Source organism: Garra rufa, chromosome 14 (assembly GCF_049309525.1).
Source record: "Garra rufa chromosome 14, GarRuf1.0, whole genome shotgun sequence".
NCBI classification, from domain to species: domain Eukaryota; kingdom Metazoa; phylum Chordata; class Actinopteri; order Cypriniformes; family Cyprinidae; genus Garra; species Garra rufa.
In genome coordinates this window covers 41549506-41571036 of record NC_133374.1, presented here as the reverse complement: position 1 = coordinate 41571036, position 21531 = coordinate 41549506, and the positions used below count along the sequence as shown (strand labels likewise).

General features: G+C 35.8%; 1 protein-coding gene across 1 annotated transcript in view; it reads left to right on the top strand.

Annotated features, from left to right (window-relative positions):
• Positions 1 to 5318: 5318 nt before the first annotated feature.
• ece2b (endothelin converting enzyme 2b) overlaps positions 5319 to 21531 on the top strand; it is a 92357-nt gene continuing 76144 nt past the window's right edge. Inside the window, exons 1-2 of the mRNA XM_073817497.1 lie at positions 5319 to 5457; positions 5571 to 5648. Of these exons, the coding sequence (XP_073673598.1) occupies positions 5616 to 5648 (33 nt within the window). The 5' untranslated portion in view covers positions 5319 to 5457; positions 5571 to 5615. The remainder of the gene's footprint in view (positions 5458 to 5570; positions 5649 to 21531) is intronic.

Here is a 21531-nt window from a genome sequence, read left to right as displayed (position 1 = left end):
AACTTCATTCAAAAACTTCATGTTTTGTTTACTTGTGTTATCTTTGATTAATATTTAAATTTGTTTGATGATCTGAAACATTAAAGCATGACAAACATGCAAAAAAAAAAAAAAAAAAATCAGGAAGGGAGCCAACACTTTTTCACACCACTGTATATTAAGGTATAAAACTTTGATGTTTTGATGAAATGGATGTTTAAGCACTTGTGTTCTTAAATGGCTTTTTGAAAGCTGTTTTTCTAAAAAAAAAATTTGTATTCCCAAACCAATGTTAAAGCTTGTACAACATATTTCAATAAAATTATTATATTTTTAAGCAGACCAGTTACAAGTCTATTTATTATGAGCTGATCTGAGTTTTCTTGAACTGATAATGTAACATAATAAGTTGTTTTAACTCAAAGCATTAAGCTGAAACAACAAATTACCATTAGTTTAATAAATTGTAAAACGTAACTTCTTGAGTTGAAACAAAGAGCATCTTCAAGTTGAGATAACTCATATTCTTAAGGCAGCAGGTGAACTTTCGTTTCTAAGTTTAACCAACTTGAAATGTTGAAATGAACCTTGAAATGCACCTGTATAAATGTATAAAGTGTTGTTACTGCATCTCACAATGCAATGTGCCTTCCACTGGTAGACTGGTCTGGGATTTTGTGCAAAATGTAAAATAACCATATTTATTTGGTTTATGGATTTACTTGACTCACTGAGTAATTAAATATTCAATGAGGTCACACAACACTGAAGCAGAGAACTAATGTGTATCATAATGCATGTACGATTTTATATTTGATTTTCACAAAAGTTGTAAACAGTAAACTTTACATTATGTGGTAAGCATTACGCTAGGAAGGATCCAGACAATGGCGACGTCTTGAAACTCATTTGGTGGATACACTTGAGAAATAAGTCTCTGTATCTTTGTCTTGTGTGTAAGCTAATCAGTCTAATCTACTTTTTGATATTAGGCCAGCATTTTACTGCAGTTCCCATTTCATTTGAACGATGCAGGGGTTGGGTGGCCTCCAAGATGCAGAGATATTTGTGTTCATTCCTAGACGAGAGAGAGAAGCAGAGAGAGCGGCTCAAATCTGTTACATAACCCTAGCCAGGCTTAAGTCATGTAAAACATATGTTTTCAATCAGCTGTGAGATCCAGCGCTCAGCTATGTATGTTTGTCTGTGGGAACCCATTGATCAGGTTCTCATAACCCCAGGACAAGCGTTAACCCTGCGTAGCCTCACATCATAAATAAAAGTCAGAAAAATCTTTTTTTTTTTTTTTGTAAATGGAACAGTTTATTGATCCGTTAGACAAAATATGTTGTTTTGTTGAGTATCATATTTGACACATCAGGCTTTTATGGCTGATATAGTGATATAGTGTGAATAAGGAGCTCATGCTTAAGGAAGAAAAACACACATTTTATTCAGAGGCCCAAACTGAGTAAAAATATAAATTTTTGTGCAGATGCTGATATTTTATGGTCAGAAAGTTAGACACGAGAACCACAACCTGAAGGCTGGTGTTTTTAAAATTATATTAAAAGACCTTTTTCTTTTTAAAAATTGTAAACTATTATTCAGAAAGCATGTAGTATTGTACACAACAGATTTTTCAACAAAGATGATCATGTTTAAATTCAGAGACCTTGGAAATTTGAGTCTCAACAGTGCTGGGTAGATTATACTTACAAATTGTAATATTTTACTAATTACAAATTAAATTACAAAAATTGTAGTCAGTAATGTATATGATAGATTACTCATTTTAGGTCATGTATTCTGACTACTTTGGGATTACTTTTAGATTACTTCTGACCTAACTTGTTTCTAATGGGATTATTATTGTAGACAACAAACCAACCAACCAACCAACCAAACAAACAAACAAACAAACAAACAAACAAACAAACAAACAAACAAACAAATTTAATTAAATTGTTAAATTATTTGAAATATTAACTTTAAATCTCAGGGGGACTTCAAGTAAATATTTTAGGTTAGATGGGTTTGACTGACAAAAAATTAAATAGTTTGGGATTTAAACAAACAATAATAAACATGAAAAATCAATGACTTGGAAAATGTCTTTCAGGTTTCACATATTTTTGTCAGTTAAACATCAGTAGTGTTTAGTCACTTGTGTCATTTTTCCATTTCATATGAGAATAACTAAATTATTAATAATTTAACATCATTGTGTGAATACTGTGTAATCATGTAATCCATAAAAAAGTAACTAATTTGATTTTAAAATGTAATATAATCTAATTACAAGTACTAAATTTTGGAATCTGATTATATAATCCAGATTACATGTAATCAGTTACTACCCAGCACTGAGTATCAAATATGATACAGTAGGCTTTATACAAAAGTGCAAATGCAAAAGTATTTTAACCACTTCATTTTTTCTAAATTTATGTTACAGCCTTATGTTAAACTGTTTTTAATTACTTTTTTCCACATAAATCTACACTCCATTCACCTTAATGACAATGCACAACAATTTAGCAAATTTATTAGAAATAAAAAACTGAAATGAATCCATTGCATAAGTATGCATCCCCTTTTCTGGAACCCTTTTCTTTTTCTTAGTTCAGAAGCATTCATATTGCTCGTAGACGTTACTACACTTTGAGTGGAGTTAACCTGTGGCAAATTCAATTTAATGGGTATGATTTGGAAAGGCATACACCTCTCAGAAAAGGTCTAACAGCAGAAAATGCATATAAGAGCAAAAACCAAGCCCCGAGGTCAAAATAACTGCCTGTAGAGCTCAGAGACAGGATTGCGTCAAGGCACAGATTTGGGAAGGAGTTCAGATAAAAATTCTGCTGCATTAAAGGTTCACAGAAGCATGTAGCCTCCATTATCCATCATGGAAGACGCCTGTAACAACTAGGGCTTTTCCTAGAGCTGGCCTCCTGGTCAAACTGAGCAATTGGTGGAGAAGGGGCTTGGTCATACTGGTTACCAAGAGGCTGATGGTCACTCTAGTTGAGCTTCATGATCATATATGCAGATGGGAGAATCTTACAGAAGGACAAACATCACTGCAATACTCCACCGATCTGGGCTTTATGGCGGTGTGGCCAAACTCAATCCTCTTCTCAGTAAAGACACATGAAAACATTTGCAAAAAAAAAAAAAAAAAAAAAAGCACCTAAAGTACCCTCAGACTGTGAGAAACAAGATTCTCTTGTCTGATGAACCTCAATTCAAATTCATCATGCTAGAAGGAAACCAGGCACTGCTCATCAGAATACTGCAGACTACCATCCCAAAAGTAAAGTGTGCTGGTAGCAGCCTCATGCTGTGGGGCTGTTTTTCAGCGGCAGGGACTGAGGGACTCGTCAAAGTAGAAGAAAAGCTCAATGCACCAAAATATTGAGATTGAGCCCTAATGAAAACCCAGTCCAGAGCATTCAGAACCTCAGACAGGGCAGAAGGTTCACCTTCCAACAGGACAATGACCCTAAGCACACAGCAAGAGTGGCTTATAGACAATTTCCTTGAGTGGCCCAGACAGAGGCTACCATGGGCTTGAACCCAATCAAACATTTCTGGAGAAACCTTAAAATGTCAAACTGACAGAGCTTGAGAGGTGAAAGTGAAAGTCGTGACATATTGTCAAGTATGGTAACCCATACTTGAAAGTGGTGCTCTGTATTTAACCCATCCAACTGCACACACACAGCAGTGAGAAGTGAACAAACACACACTGTGAACACACACTCCAGCACGCACCCAGGGAGCAATTGGGGGTTCAGTGCCTTGCTCAAGGGCACCTCAATCATCGTATTGAAGGTGGAAAGAGCACTATTCATTCACAATTCCCACCTTCAGTTCCTGCCGGTGTGGGAATCGAACCAGCGACCTTTGGGTTACAAGCCAGACTCTCTTACCATTAGGCCATGACTGGCCCCATGGAAAAAAAGTGAGGCAAAGAATGGCAGATAATTGCCAAAGCTTCAACTAAGTACTGAGTTAAGGAAATGAATATTTATGCAATGTACGTATTTCAGTGTTTTATTTTGAACACATTTGCGAAGTAGGAAAAAAAAGTAATTTAAAGTAGTTTAAAGGTGTCCTCGGATGCCCATTTTCCACAAGTTGATATGACTCTTTAGGGTCTTAATGAGAAGTCTAACATACTTTGGTTAAAATTTCTCAATGGTAGTGTAAAAAACACTCTTTTTACCTTGTCAAAATCAACCCTTTTTAAAGCGAGCTATTCTGTTGCATGTTCCTTTAAATGATAATGAGCTCTGCTCGCCCCGCCCCTCTCTGCAGTGGGATGATGGGCCGTACTGTTTACTTTAGCCGCGTTTAGCCATGAAACTTGCAAACTAGCACATTATTAAGAAAGGCTATTTGCAACGATGCATAAAAACATGTATACTCACTGCTGTGGGTGAAGTTGCATCACAATGATTCGACGAACATAGACGCATATGTAGATCGGGATCGACGCTTTCCTTTCAAAAACGAAAGTAATGATAATCCTCTGCGCCTTCAGCGGCTCAGATGTTGGGAGTAAATGACGACTGCTATGTTCATTATTACATCCAGCAACATAACACCTCAATCGCTCAATCAGAGACATTCTTGTCTTCCCCTGCACCTGAGTCACACAATGGCGATCAGAGTCGGACTGTTTGAGCTCGGTGAGGGCGGGTCTAAGGTAAGGTGCTCATGTCAATCAACTATCGTGGGAGCAGCCTCTGTCTGTGTGTCGTCACACCCACAAGAAGCTGAGAATGACCTGATTTTAAAAAGGGGGTATTACTTTTAAAGATTTAAAAAATACAACTGGGTGGATTTGTATCATTGTAGGGTGGTTGTGTACACAAACTGCCAACACACACTGATGTTTAAACAACATGTAAAAGGGAGTTTAGCATCCGATGACCCCTTTAACATAATGCTGCAACATAACAAAATGTGAAAAAATGAAGGGGTATGAATACTTTAATATAGCTTAGTTCTTTATAAAACTTTCTTTGTAGTAATGCTCCACAAACCAATACACTGATCTGAAGAATGGTATAACGTCAAGACGTTTTAATCTCCAAAGAACCATGGCAGTTCAGCTATATACAGGGAAAACTGATATTTTTAAGAGTACATGAAGAGGGTATTAGCGCTCATCCCACTTGATGCTTATGACAGCGTCAGCAACGCGCTCCATACAGATGCTGCAGGAGTTCGAGAGGGCGTGCGGGAGCGCGCATTCAATCACGGACACGGAGCCGGCCAAGAAAGGGGCGGGGGAATGAGAGAGAGAGAGAGAGTGTGTGTGTGAGTGAGCGAGCGAGCACAGGCTGATCTCTATCTATCTCCCTCAGACATCTTTCTATGTTGTAATACACAGAGCCGAGGACGTGCTGGTCTTTGGCAGTGGCACAGCAGCTCATCATGCGCGCCGTCTTCTGAAAACGTTCAGCGGTAGGCTAAACGCATCGCATGTGACAGTCTGTTTTCAGCATTTGCAGATGGAAAACTGCGACTGCGAATGGATGAAGGATGGTTTTAACACTCATTCATCATGTTTGTTTCAGGCGCGAGGGATGGCTTAGTCGCGTGCGGAGCGCCGATGCTGCACGATGAGTGTAGCGCTGCAAGATTTACGAAATAACGTGAGTCGCACTGATGCTTTTTATTACATCCAACACATCTGCAAGCCGTCTCATTGGCAGGACATGGGGTGAACTGACCGAAGCTGCTTTAAATTGATTCTTGGCACGTAAAAAGGCGAATTCTGCACGTTTGGAGATAGACCGCATCAGTGGTTATCGCGCGTCTGTTTTTAATGTTTACTCTTCGATTGCGCAAGGACTGATGTAACTAAACTCCCGACAAATCATGTTCTACTCTTGTACAACGCAACTGTATTTATTTTAACAACTGTCTGAATTATATTTAGTCAGCTTCCGCGTTTTATCAAACACGAAGCATCTTTTTTCAGAAAAAGAAACAGTCAAAATGTATCACAGCGCTCTAACGAAGCTGAGTCGCTATAGCGCTACTCTCGTGTCGCAAACAAACTATTTATTGTAACGCGTGTATTCCCCGAAATCATCAAACTGCTCCTCAGTGACTCGACACACCGAACCCGTTCGGTTTCCAGAATAGCACGGATTCCTTTCTGCAGAGTCGTTCGCGATCTGTTTTAAACACAAGACCGACTGGTTTTTATTCATTGACTCTTTGTTCGAGGTTTTGCTCGTTTGTTTACAGGGAGTGGCTAAGAGAGCATCTTGAGTTGCACAACGCTTTACGGACTGGCGTACGTTGCCATGGCAACTAGAGCGCTGGGGGGTCGGTCAAGGATAGTTGTACTGTAACAGGTATACGCCGTTTTCCCGCGAGATCTGCTTTACAACCACCTGTGAAACATCAGGGTTTTTTTTATTACTATTTACAAATGAGAATCTTGTTCAGTATAGTGTTTGTTGGCTGATTTATTCAAACACTTATATGACCCTGGACTACAAAACCAGTTATAAGGGTCAATTTTATGAAATTGAGATTCGTACATCATCTGAAAGCTGAATAAATAAGCATTCTATGGTTTGTTGGAATATGACAATATTTGGAATATTTGGAATCTGAGGGTGCAAAAAAATCAAAATACTGAGAAAATCGACTTTAAAGTTGTCCAAATGAAGTTCTCAGCAATGTATATTACTAATCAAAAATTAAGTTTTTATATATTTATGGTAGGAAATGTATAAAATGTCTTCATGGAACATAGGCATAAAAGATATTTGGCCAAGATACAACTATTTGAAAATCTGGAAGCTGAGGGTGCAAAAAAAATCTAAATATTGAGAAAATCGACTTTAAAGTTGTACAAATGAAGTTCTTAGCAATGCATATTACTAATCAAAAATTAAGTTTTAATATATTTACAGTAGGAAATTTACAAAATATCTTCATGAAACATAGGCATAAAGGAAAATAGATCATTTTGACCCATACAATGTATTTCTGATGCAGTTTTGTAGAATGTTGTTCCAACATATTTGCAAAGACATTCATTAATGTTACATGTTAATGTTATTTTACATTTTGGCACATTTTTCAGAATTTATATGACTTCATTAAATGATTTTGTAAGATCTGCTTAAGGGTCAGGTTTAGGGGTTGACCTTTTTTCTAAAAATTGTGTTTTGGACAACTGAAATTGTACAGGATAATTTGAAATCACCACCCTTTTGCCAAAATGTAAAATAGTTATGTTTACTCATTACATTGAGTCGGATAGTTCACCCAAAAATGAGAATTCTGTCATCATTTACTCACTTTCCATACTATTTTGTGGTTTGGAACCCAAAAGAAACAATTTAAAGAATGTTTTCACTATTTTCGCCCATACGACGTCTTTGACTTTGATTGTATGAACAATAAAACACGGAGTCATTTTGCAAAATATCTTCTTTCGTGTTCCACAGAAAAAAAAGAAAGAAATTCATACAGTTTTGGAACAACACGAGGGTGTACATCATCTGACAACTGAACGAACAAGCTTTCCATCCATGTAGGGTTTGTTAGGATAGGACAATATTTGGCTGAGATACAACTATTTGAATATCTGGAAGCTGAGGGTGCAAAAAAATCAAAATATTGAGAAAATCGACTTTAAAGTTGTTTAAATGAAGTTCTCAGCAATGCATATTACTAATCAAAAATTAAGTTTTTATATATTTATGGTAGGTAAATTATAAAATTTTTCATGGAACATAGGCATAAAAGAAAAATAGATACAGTTTAGTAGAATGTTGTTCCAACATATTCGCAAAGACATTCATTAATATTTTACATTTTGGTGAATTTGTGGCAAATTTGTCTGAACTGAATGGAAAAGCATTGCATTGAATGCTTTTGTAAGATCTGCTTATGCCCCACTAAGGGTCAGGTTTAGGGGTGGACCTTTTTTCTAAAAATTGTGTTTTGAACAACTCAAATTTTACAGATTCATTTGAAATCACCACCGCCAAAATGTAAAATTTATGTTTATTCATTAAATTGGGTTGGATAGTTCACCCAAAAATGAGAATTCTGTCATCATTTACTCACCTTCATATTATTTCAAACTATTTTGTGTTTTGAAACCCAAAAGAAACAATTTGAAGAATGTTTTCACTATTTTTGCCCATACAACGTCTTTGACTTTGCTTTTTATGAACAATAAAACACGGAGACATTTTGCAAAATATCTTCTTTCGTGTTCCACAGAAGAAAAAAAGGAAAAACTCATACAGTTTTGGAACAACATGAGGGTGTACATCATCTGAAAGCTGAACAAAAAAGCCTTCCATCCATGTATGGTTTGTTAGGATAGGACAATATTTGATAATATCTGGAATCTGCGGGTGCAAAAAAATCAGAATATTGAGAAAATCGAATTTAAAGTTGTCAAAATGAATTTCTTAGCAATGCATATTACAAATCAAAAATTAAGTTTTAATATATTTACGGTAGGTAATGTATAAAATATCCTCATGGAACATAGGCATGAAAGAAAAATCTATCATTTTGACCCATGCAATGTAGTTTTGGCTATTGCTACAAATATACCCATGCTACTTAAGACTGGTTTTGTGCTCAAGGGTCACATATGAATATGACAGAATAAATCTGAATACATTGGCTTACACAAACAAAAAATCTCAGGATCTTTTGCTTAAAAAATAGAAAGAAATGTAATTGTAAAAATCTAAAAAAAAAAAAACTGTAAAATTCAAAAGACAAAATAAATATGAAAAGTCCTTTTAAATGAATACAGTACATTGTGCAGTATTTTCACTAAAGTGTATTTTGTTATCTTCCATGCTAAAAGCATAAATCTAACAACACTCCTCTCCTCAACAGCCCACACAGTTTCAGGTATCACTCATGTCTGTTTTAAACCATGTGGGAATAGCTGAATCTTAATACGTGGGATAAGGGGTTTTGAAGAACCCATCGCCCAGCCTTAGCACTCACTACTAATAACTGAAACTTAATGTAGGCAGAGCGGATGTGAATGCACTCCAGTAAACACGCACGCTTTGAGTCGTTTGGGAGGAGTGCTCAGAGGTCGTGATGGAGCTGCTCTAATTAGCCCGTCCAATATGCTGTAAATCAATTACTGCTTGCAGAGCGAGAGCCATTTCCACAACTTTGTTATCTGGATCGGCAAGATAATTTATTTGTGGACTGACGCATGTCGTACACTGTGTTCCAGGCCGGTGTACTAATGTTATATGTTTACCATAAAAAATGATGAATCACATCACCACCAGTTCCTGTAAGGAGAACTACTGTATGTAAAAATACTGAATGTACAGTGTGTGCCCTTGCTATTTTAGTGAACGTTTCACCAGTTTCAATGAAGTATGCAAGTTTAGCAATTGAGTTGAAGCTGATGCAGTTTTGTAGAATGTTGTTCCAACATATTCACAAAGACATTCATTAATGGTTTACATTTTGGTGAATTTGTGGAGAATTTGTCTGAATTTATATGACTTCATTGAATGCTTTGCACAATCTGCTTATGCTCTATGGAGGGTTAGGTTTATGAGTGAACCTTTTTTTTTTCTAAAAAGTTTAAAATTGTGCAAATTCACATTTCTCATTCAATTGGATTGGCTAATTCACCCAAAAATGACCTGTCATCATTTACTTACCTTCATATTATTCCATACTCAGATTTTGTTTTATGGAACCCCCCCCAAAAATAAAAATAAAACACTTTGAAGAATGTTTTTACTATTTTTGCCCATACAACGTCTTTGACTTTCATTGTATGAACAATAAAACACAGAGACATTTTTCTAAATATCTTCTTTTGTGTTCCACAGAGAGAAAAAAAAAAAGAGAAACTCATACAGTTTTAGAACAACATGAGGTTGACAGTAGGGGTCTGCAATTTTGACAAAAAGTAATACAGTCAAATTATATATACATAAAAAATTTGAGACCAAAAAGTATTCAGACACTTTGACCATGTTTTGCTTAATGTTTTTTTTCTTTAAATGCTAATGCAACCTTTTAATACCACATAATTTTTGGTTGATTGTAATCCATTACATACCTTTCTGTCAAAGTTTTTTGACATTATCAAGTTTAATTTGTTTTGACACAGTTTGACACTGAGTTGTTCTCATATTTTATATTCCGTTTTCTAAACTAAATAAACTGTGATAATGTGAGAAATTTTGAGGGTGTCTGAATACATCTTTTAACAGTATATCAATATTGTTTGCTATTTATAATAATAATTAAACAATATTTTGCCAAGTGTGTTTATATGCATGCACCTTGGCTAATTTTGGCTTGTCATTGATTAATAAAGTTAACACAAGTTCCTGTCTTAATAAGTGATTCATTGAATCATTGATTCAAATGATTTGTTCAAAGCAGCTGATTCGTTTAGGAACAGCAAGTGGCTGTTAAATGCATCACTGAATCATTGATTCAAATGATTCATTCAAAACCAGATTCATTCCGGATTCATTCACGTGAAAATATTCTGAACAAATGTTGTGAACAATTTTAATTGGTTAAACAGAAAAAAAAAACAGATAGTATTGTGTCTAAAATGTTCCTTACTCAACTTCTTGTCAATTGAGTTTGATTAATATCTCATTTGCGATTACACTCATGCACTAATATTCAGGAAAATGGCACTTTTGTTTTTATGATATTATTTAACTATATGATAGAGTTAAAACAAAAACCCATACAGGGATAGTTTTTTGCCCTCATAACTAATTATAGGATCACATAATAGGCTTCATCATGTTGAAGGTGTCTGAATAAATTTTGGTTTGACAGTATATCAAAATTGTTTGCTATTTATAATAATAATTAAACAATATTTTGCTACGTGTGTTTTTATGCTTGTACCTTGGCTGATTTAGGCTTGTCATCGATTAATAAAGTAACACTAAAGTTGCCAGTAGGTGGCAGAAAGTTCCTGTCTTAATGAGTGATTCATTAAATCACTGATTCATGATTCATGAAATGATTCATTTAGAAAACAGCAAGTGGCTGTCGAATGCATCACTGAATCATTAATTCAAATGATTCATTCAAAACCAGATTCATTCTGGATTCCAGATTCATTCACATGCAAATGTTCTGAACAAATTTCGTGAACAATTTTAATTGGTTAAACAGAAAAAAAAAGATAGTATTGTGTCTAAAATGTTACTTAACTTCTTGTCAATTAATTTTGATTAATATCTTTATATCTAATATTTGCGATTACACTGATGCACTAATATTCAGGAAAATGGCGCTTTTGTTTTTATGATATTACAGGGATAGTTTTTTGCCCTCATAACTAATTATAAGAGCACACAATAGGCTTCATTACACAGTGAATGCTTTTGAGCTCTCAAGGCGTATTTTTGCTTGTTTTTTTGCACTGTGAGTGACATACTCAATAAAGTTAGCTTGCACATCATTGAAACAACAATTATGATATTAATGTACATCATAAATATCGTACACCCCTAGATGACAGGCTTTTCATTTTGGGTGAACTATCCCTTTTAGAAGCTTTTGGTAGATGGGAATGAATAATAATCATTTTGAGGGTGCGGAAAAGTCTGAATTAAGTGGCAGTGTGGTAAATTGGATTTCCAAAAGCACTGACCAGCCTCTTTCTGCCATTGTTATCGGATGCTGCTACACTGAGTGCGTTGCATTGAACTTTTCTCCACATTTGTTTCTCTAATTTGACTTAAACTCTAGTGTGCAAGGCCACTGATAGCATAGTTCTTTATCTTATCATCTTCTGTACTTCCTCTTTGTTTCTGCACTTTCTGCATCATGCAAATGTCCGGTTTGTGGTGTTTTTCACACGTTTAAACAGCAACGCTGTTGTTTCGGGGTCTTGCTGTAAACCTTCAGCCAGCCTTCCCAGCAGGCACACAACGTCATATGACGTTAATATTAGGTTAGATTTAGGTTGTGACGTCAGGTGACCAAAATTCAATGTCTAGCCAACGTCTAAAGACAACGTTATTTGACGTCCAATAACGACGTCAAATGATGTTGATGTTTGGTTGATTTTAGGTTGTGTTGGAAAGTGACCAAAATCCAACGTCGAGCCAACATCTTAAACCAACGTCATATTGACATCAAATACTGACATTTATTCATCAGGTATGGCAACCAAAACCCAACGTCTGATAGACGTCATAGTGGTAACGTCCACACAACGTCAAGCTGTAACATCATTAGACATTGATATTTGGTTGTTTTTAGGTTGCGTTGTCAGAGGTGTAAAATCCAGGTTCAGTGAGTAAAAGTCCTCCCCAGTATTTAGTTCCAATCGCCTGGATTTGCTAATTAGCACAGTTTTTCAGCCAGGAGGACAGAGATTGGACCAAGTCATTTCTTTTGAGTCTCAAGGCAAAAGTCCTCAAAGAATTAAAGTTATTGAGATAGCTGAATGATGATTGTGCATTAGTGATGAACACCTGTTGTTATTATAGAGTATCAGATGTTGATGTTTTATTGGTTAAAATGATGTGACCATTGTGGAGGTCAGTATTTGCTTTAGTCGTGCCCTTGACTCTTGCGTTAGATATCTCTCTGTTACAATGCATATGGTGTTGTAAAGCAGTGAGATCAGAGCTGTACAGTGAGCAGCTAACAGCTGTTTCTATATGAAGAGATAATCATCAAGAGCTTATTTGAGCATACACAAAATATCTTTCTTTTCTTCTTATGTTAAGGTTTTGCACTAACAAATCTGCAAAACTACCGCAGGTTATGCACCTCTAGTGTTCTTCTAACAGTAATAGCGAATTTAAAACCTGTATAACACATAAACATTTGCTTCAACATCTGTACCACTTAGATACACACACACATCAAGAACCAGCATATCTCAACAATGGTGACAATCAACAAAACGCTTCATGCTGCAATGCATGTTGGGTAACAGCATAGTAAACACTCCCATCATGCACTGCAGTATGAATAATTATTGTCACCACTGTTGAGGAGAGTATGATAAGTTTTCATGTCTTAAAGCCTGAGCTGATGCAGTTTTTCCTTTCTATACTTAAGCATTACAGTGACATTTGTTTAATATTTTTTTTATTGCAGTTCTACAATAGCTACATGTAACTGTAATAAAACATGTAATAAATCAAAGAGAGAGACCACTTCAAGATGCTCATCTAAATTATTAGTTAGATGGGGAAAGTGTGAACTTATCTGCTGCAAGCTTTCAATTCAACACACAAATGTTTGCTGAAAAACAGCATTGAAATTACTTCACTCGAGAAACTACTAAGTTACTCCAAGAGTCAAGAGACAAACTTAAGCAACCATTGACCACAATTATGGTGACATTGTGTGTTTTTTTTTTCTTTTCTTTTCTTGACCAATAAAACATCAACATCTAAACCTCTTATAATTCTCAATAAGAGATTCTGCAGACATGAAATAAAGTCAACCTGGTTAGTAATGAGTGAAGCTGGTGATGCTGTTTGTGGAGATGTTTAATCAGATTTTGAGAGATGAAATGTTTTGTTCAGTTGATTCAAGTCAGTTGTAGTTCTTGTGTTTCTCTTTTCTTCAATGATGCTGCTTGTTAACAGCAGATGTTCATCACTTATGCACAATCATCATTCAGTTATCTCATTAACTTTAACTCTTTAGGGGCTTGAGATTTTACTTCAGACTTGCTTGAGACTCAAAAGGAATGACTTGGTCCAATCTCAGTCCTCCTGGTTGAAATACTGTGCTAATTAGAAAATCCAGGTGATTGGAACAAAACACTGGGGAGGACTTTTACTCATGGAACCTGGATTTTACACCTCTGTGCATAGGAAAGTGACCAAAATCCAACGTCGAGCCAACGTTGGACATTGACGTCTGCCTGACGTTGGGTTCTGACGTCAACCCGATTTTCATTTCCAACCAAAATGCAACGTCTGATAGACGTCATAGTGGTTGGGGTACAACGTCAATCTGACGTCATGCTGACGTCCTGTGCCTGCTGGGTTTGCTGATGTTTGATTTGGCCAGAGATGCACTGGTTTGTGTCGACAGTTATTGGATTATATGGTCATGAAGATAAAGATGTTATGTAACCAGCATCATCCTGTTTGCATGTTAATCCTTCATGCGTACTATCTCCATCAACGCGTACTGAAAATTAACCCATCATTTTCTGGAATAGTGTTGTCTTCCACCCACCATTTTATGCTTCGCTGTGGATACAGTGTAGTAGTAGTCATAAAATGTTTTTTTTTTTTGAGTAGCAGTTGCCCTTTGGCTTTAATCTAGGGGCAGCTTCTCAAATCCCGATCCAAAGCGTAACCATCATTGGAGAGAGCGCAACACTGGCTCCAGATCAGAAAGACAGGGAGACTCCAGGGTGTGGTCTGCTGTGGGAAAGGCTGGTTGTTAAGCTCTCTGGAGGTGGAGTGCACTCTCTAGTCATCCCCTGCGTGACCCCTGAAGCACTGCTCAGGGCTCGGGAGCGCTGGTACATCCTGCCGTTGGGTGTGTGAGAGCAGGGAGATGGCCACACTTTCCTGTCTACGCCAAGACTCCATCTGTACCGGTGTGTGTGTGTGTGTTCAGGGTCCAAGTTAAGGTCAGCAATCTAGCAATACACCTTCTCAGTCGCCATCTGATGTGTCTTACAGAAGGTCTTTTTGAAGAATGTTTCATTCGACCTGAGGATTTTGGGGCATTTTGGTTTTTCTAGGATTCTAGGATAGTGGTCGATCAGTGTGGGTTTTTAAATGGCCGATACCTGAATAGCCAATAGCCATTGTACTAAAAATAATAAAATTTAATACTATACTATATTATACATCTCTGCAAACTCCCAATTTACTACAGTTTCCATCTGAAATGAACACTGGTGGCAGTAAAACACCAACGTTTATATTCTAGAGATGCACCGAATGTTCGGCAACCGAAATTATTTGGAATAAGCAAAAAGGCTGAATAAATTCTACCTAATGCACTAATGCAGCAAACATGTCAGCAGTGTGGAAGCATTTAAACTTTCTGAGAAAGACACAAAAATCATTCCAAGCACCAACAGCACGAGACTGTTTAGTATCGCATCGCATGTCTTCTATGAGAACAGAAAAGGCTGGTTGTTGCTGGTTAGAGAAGAATATTATTTTACTAACTTATTAATTTTAAGTTAAATTGTGGTTTGTTGTTAGGCTATGATGTCTACTAGAATGTTAAAAATGTTCAGTGTTAAGTAAATATTTTTAAATTGTTGTTTTGTAATTGATTTTCTTTTTTTTTTTGAAAAGCAAGACAAAACTGTAAAAAGCAAATATTGGCAATTTAATTTATGCAATGGTGAAAAAAATTGGCAAAATACATGGAGGAAAAACACGAAAAACTGTGTTCAGTAATCGGGACTTCTACCCAGTGTGTAATTTGTTCGGCTTTGGCTGAGAATTTTCATTAATTATGATTACAGGAGCAGATTAATAATTAATAAAGACCCATTTCTGTGCAGTTCCTTGTGCAATACTATATTAGGACCTCAAAAAACATATACTGTAATTTCTAAACCAACTTTTTGCATTTTCATCACTTTACCAGCTGCACATGCATCTAACAAGGTAAACTTGCTCGGTAGCGCACCTGGTACAACATTGCACTTGTGATGCCGAATGCTCAGGTATGAGTCCTGTGAAACAGGAAGTTATGACACTCAATAAAAGAGATAAAGGATTTGTAGAAGCAAGTTAAAATGGCATGGTTGCTTCAGAAAATGTTTGTCATATTCGATTTTAATAACACGATTGGTTGAGTTTAGGGTTTAGTGTAGGTGGTGTGTTGTCATTTATTTTTAACTGTGATAAAGGTTTAATGTTTCATTTATAAGAAGCAGCGCAATATCATTCAGCAGAAATGTTGCCACAGGCATGTTTTTATAGTGAGTCTGGGTTGCATTTTACACTGTATATTTGTGAAATTGGCAAATGGAAAGTACATTTACTGATGGATGCTGAAAAAATGGGCAAATAAATATAATACTTTACTTCAGTAATATTAGGTGTGCACCAATATTGGTAGAAATAAACCAGGAATTATTTCAGTTTTATGATTGATAACTGAAAATGGCAAATACTAAAACTCTATACTAATTATACAAAAAAAAAAAAAAATAAATAAATAAATAAATTGTATGTGTATCTCAGTGTTTGCACTTGTTTTAAAAAATTTGCTAGTCTTATTATTTTCTATTATGAACGTAACTCACAGCATTACTTCCAGTGGATCTTTGGAGATATTTAATGAATGATTCTGGTAATGGAAACTAATGGAAAGTATTTTCAGACGCAAATCATTCATTTTGCTGAAATATTATTAAAACATGATTTTTTCTTATGAAAAACTGACAGATGAATCGTGCAGTAAGATCAGAAGTGTCTATTAACCTTCATGTTCTTTCAAGATTGACTTTTCTGTTGTTTTGCTTCCCAGAGGCTCTAGTGATGGATGTAAGAAAATAATGATAGTAATTTTGCAATTAACCTCTTATTTTCCCTTCGGATTCTTTTAATTTGCTTCTCTGACCTAATCAAAACCCGCTAGAGAGACATTACTGAAGCTTTAATCTTGTGTTGTTTCACAAATCAGACATACTTCTCAAAAACACAACTATTATTTAATAAAAGTAGTGATGTTGCATCTACTTCTGTGAGAGATAAATCAAAACAAACTGTCAGGAGTGTCTCTTTAGTTTATATATCAGTCAGTCAGCGAGTCTTAGTGTGAGAGAATTCATTGCATTTATTCATGCTTATCTGCTGTCTCGAAACCTCCAAACATAAGTAATGTAATTTTTTTTTTCATAGAGGACGTTTGAAGTGTGTTATCAAGTTGGAATTTTGTTTACAAACTGTTCTCATAAGATTATAAAAACTCATGAAGTATTAACCCGTGATTCTTCAATGTTAATTGTGTTTAAATTGTATTTAAACAGAATATGAGGTTTGAGGGAGTAAATAGGGTCAGTACTGATTTCTAGGGACCGGTTGGTCCTGTCTGTCATGTCATCCTTTCATCTTTTTCAAACCAGCTATACTTTATTCATCTGCATCTGTCCTTTAGCATTGTACCGTGCTGGTTTGTACAATTTCATACCTTCCCTTAACTTTTGTCTTTTATTTCTCTGTGTTCCCATTATTCCTCCATGTTCCCTTCGTTCGCTTGTTTAACATTCTGCCAGCTCTGCACTGCAGTACCTGAGACCTGGCATGAAAATGACAGAAGAGAGAGAGAGAGAGAGAGAAAGAGAGAGAGAGAGAGGACGAGGTTTGGCTTTGGCCGCTGCAATCTCTTCTCTTTTTTGTTAGCAGCTTGTCGACTGTGAAGAACTCAATTCCTCTTCCTCCTAATCACATCCTCCAGCAGTAAATTTACAGATTACAGTTTAGGTCGCTTACAGGTTGCTTATTAGATCTGGACAATATTATGATTTGTTTCCCTCATTTTCAGCTCATTCTTTTAGTCACAGACGGTTTTGTTTGTATGTAAATGGTTGAGAGTCTTAAGCTAAACAAGATGCATGCTTTTGAGAATATAATTGTTTTCCGAAAATATATCTTTAGTTTATACAGTGTATTAAACTTTTCTTTGCAAAATGTATCCATTTTTATGTTAGAATAAAAAACAAAAACAAACAATAAATAAATATAGCTGCTAGCAGCAATTACCGGGGTTTGAGCATTTAAGGCCTTTATGGCTTCTATGCTGTTAAAGTGTAAGGCAACATGAAATAAATGGCTGACACCAGAACATATGATGCATGAGTTTACTTAGATTTGTGAAGTTTACAGTTTTCTTATAGGATGTATAGGTTTTGGGTACACTAGATCATGACCATATTATTAAATGACTATGTGACAACTCTCCAAATGCAAATGTTCAACTTTTTAAAAAAATAATTTTTCATATAGAGAGACCAGATAATTGTACTGCAGTGTTTGATTGATTTTGAGTTAAAAACCTAGGACTAGGTCACAAATGTAGTTTTTTTTTAATGATATCAAATATTTAAAGAAAAGTTGGATTGACATTAGTGTTCTAAGAGGCAAAGTTGTTCAGAATGAGAGGATCTAGCATATGATATGAAGATCTAGTGTTTGTGTGAATATATGAGCATTTTTTTTAGCAATTTGAGGCCATTTACCATAGAAATGATGTCTTTTGAAACCTTTTTAACTGTTATAGCGCCACCTATGGTCCAATCTCCATGAAACTTTGCATGCTTGTTAAGAGTCATCTGACACAAGAAGTTTTATACAATTTTGAGTTTTCGTTTAGGTTTTATAGGCTTTTGGGTATATTTGGTCATGCCCCTTTTCTAAACGATCCAGTTATAGCCAACCAAAAAAACAAATTCAGAGTCCAGAGAATTGCACTGCAGTGGTTTGATCGAGATTGAGCAAAAAACCTAGAACTAGTTCGCAATAGTAGGTTTTTAACATATTTGTAAATAATTAATAAACAATTTAATTGACAGCAATGGTTCTTGAGGCAAAGTTGCAAAGTGATAACAAAGGCAAAAAAAAAAAAAAAAAAGGATTTCTTTCAAAATTCTTACAGACCTTTAGGGCCACCTTTAGGGCCACGAGTCCAACATGCACACCAAGTTTCTTTCCGGTCGTCCTCCGTTAACCTTGTCTAATTGGTGCTCAAATTTCATTGGCCGATGGCGGCCATGTTTTTTAAGATACGCCAATGTCATCATAGATCCTTATGGTATATTGGACAAAGACACTGCATACCAATTTTCAGGTCATTTGGACTAAAGCTTGCATAGATATAGCTGTTTTTATGTTTTTTTTTCTTCATCTTATTGTGCCATTAAGTGGCAGAGCTGCACACATTTCTTTTTTGACCAAACATTGAGCTGTTTTGAACTTTTTGGCACCCCTTTGTGACCATAAATTGAAAGTTTAAAGTTTACTTGATAATTATTAATATTCACTGTCCAGGGAACATTTTTGCACTGGTTTGGTTCCGTAGGTTTTGGAAAAATTTCAAAAGGGCAGAAAAATTTGCATAGTGGAAATAAAATCTATAGCCATTTTGTTTTGATTGAGCCAAGGATTCCAACGATATAAGACAATTGAGTCTACTACAAATGGTCTAGGAGTTATGAGAGGTTTCACGTTTTGGTTCGCTGTAGCGCCACCTATAGGCCGATTGGGGTAAATCTTTGTCAGGTTTTCCCATCATTTGGCCAAGTTTCAAGTTTATTGGCCTTACGATTTGGTCTGCACGATCAGTTTTATGGCAGAAGAATAGTAATAAAAAAATCGTAACAGTTTGAGTTGGGTTTCAGCACTACGTGCTTGAACCCCTAATAAAATGTCATTGGTAATAAATTGAAGAAAAAAATTTATACATAGAGACTTAACTGTAAAGTACTTTGAGCTGCATTTAATGTATGAAAGGTGCTATATGACTAAAATATGTTTTTAGTATATAAAAATGTACACATTTTTCTTCTCAAGTAAGTTTATCTTGTTTTTAGGGTATCAATTTGTACTGGACATCTGTACAAAATCCTGATTATGAAAATGCTTTTTGCAGTGTAAGGTTTCTGTGCACACACCTGTGTGAAAGCTTAGACAACAGGAGGGAAGCTATTTGAAGTCTGTCACGGTTGCACAGGCAGAAACTCACAGGAAGACAGGAAGTAAGCAGTTAATAGATGACGATATGCTGTGAAGAACAGCTCTACAGTGCAGTGTGACGTTCGGACGGCTCCCTCCCATGAATCCTGTGGTGCATTTCCACTGTAGCTCAGAGAAAAGCTGTATGTATTTGCATAATTTGCTTATTATGTGCAGAGTCCTAAATTTCCCTTTCAAATGTGTGTTGGTCAATAGTTAGTTTTTTTTTAAAGAAAGAATAATAGTCTGTTGCTGAACTTAAATCATGTAAGTGATTGAATCTGTAGGTGATCAGTTTTTTTTTTGTCCTGTTCCAAAGAAAAAGAGCACTGTATCCCTGCAAACCCATCAAAACTCTTTGCGCTCTCCCCACTGTCTTTTCTCTTCCTTCCTTCCTTCTGTTTTTCCTCCGTTCCTCCCTTCTTCCTCTCGCGGTCTGCGTGCGGGGAGTGAGGTAACCTTGATGCCCAGATCGGTGACGTCATTCGGGCTCCCTGGGGAATATACTCTCTCTCTGTCTTTCTCAGAAACACACAAAGACATACACACACTCAGTGTTGTTCTGTTTAATCGATGACACACTCAAACCGAGGGTGGCATAGCAAACGGAAAAGAGAATGTACATTCTCATAAACAGATGCTTTTTCATACTGTTTTACACTGCTGTTGAACATGGCTCATATTCATTTTTTTTTTCCCAGTGTAAACCCATAGGAAAAACCATATTGAATCTGATATTTTCAAATTAGATCTGGGCCACTTTCATACAGTCAAAAGTTTACACCCCTCTTTCAGAATCTGCAAAAATGTTATTTTACCAAAATAAGAGGGATCATACAAAATGCTATAAATGTTATTTTTATTTAGTACTGACCGGAATAAGATTTTTCACATAAAGGATGTTTACATATAGTCCACAAGAGAAAATACTAGTTGAATTTATACAGATTACCTTGTTCAAAAGATTACATTCTCTTGATTTTTAATACAGTGTTGTTACCTGAATGATTTTTATTTTTTAGTTGATCATGAGTTCCTTGTTTGTCCTGAACAGTTAAACAGTTTGCTGTTCTTCAGAAAAATCCTTCATGTCCCACAAATATTTGGATTTGTGAGCATTTTTGTGTATTTGAACCATTTCCAACAAGGACTGTATGATTTTGAGATCCATCTTTTCACACTGAGGACAACTGAGGGACTCAAATGCAACTATTACAGAAGGTTCAAACACTCACTGATGCTCCAGAAGGAAAAAATATGCATTGAGAGCCGGGGGTGAAAACTTTTGAACAGAATGAAGATGTGTAAATTTTTTTCTTATTTTGCCTAAATATCATTTTTTTCATTTAGTACTGCCCTTTAGAGGTTACATGTAGTCCCCCCATTGTCCTCAGTGTGATATGATGAATCTCAAAATCATACAGTCATTGTTGGAAAGGGTTAACATACACAAAAATGCTTGAAAACCAAAGAATCTGTGGATTTTTCTGAAGAACAGCAGGCAGTTTAACTGTTCAGGACAAACAAGAGACTCATGGTCAACTATCACAAAAAACAAAAACAAAAACACACAGCTGTGGATCATTCAGGTAACAACACAGTATTAAGAATCAAGTGTATGTCAACTTTTGAACGAGGTCATAAAAATTCAACTATTCTTTTTTACTTGTGGACTATGTGTAAAAATCTTTTATGTGAAATATCTTATTCAGGTCAGTACTAAATAAACAGTAACATGCATTTTGTATGATCCCTATTATTTTGGCAAAATAATTAACATTTTGCAGATTCTGAAAGGGGGATGTAAACTTTTGACCTCAACTGTATGTGGAAATAA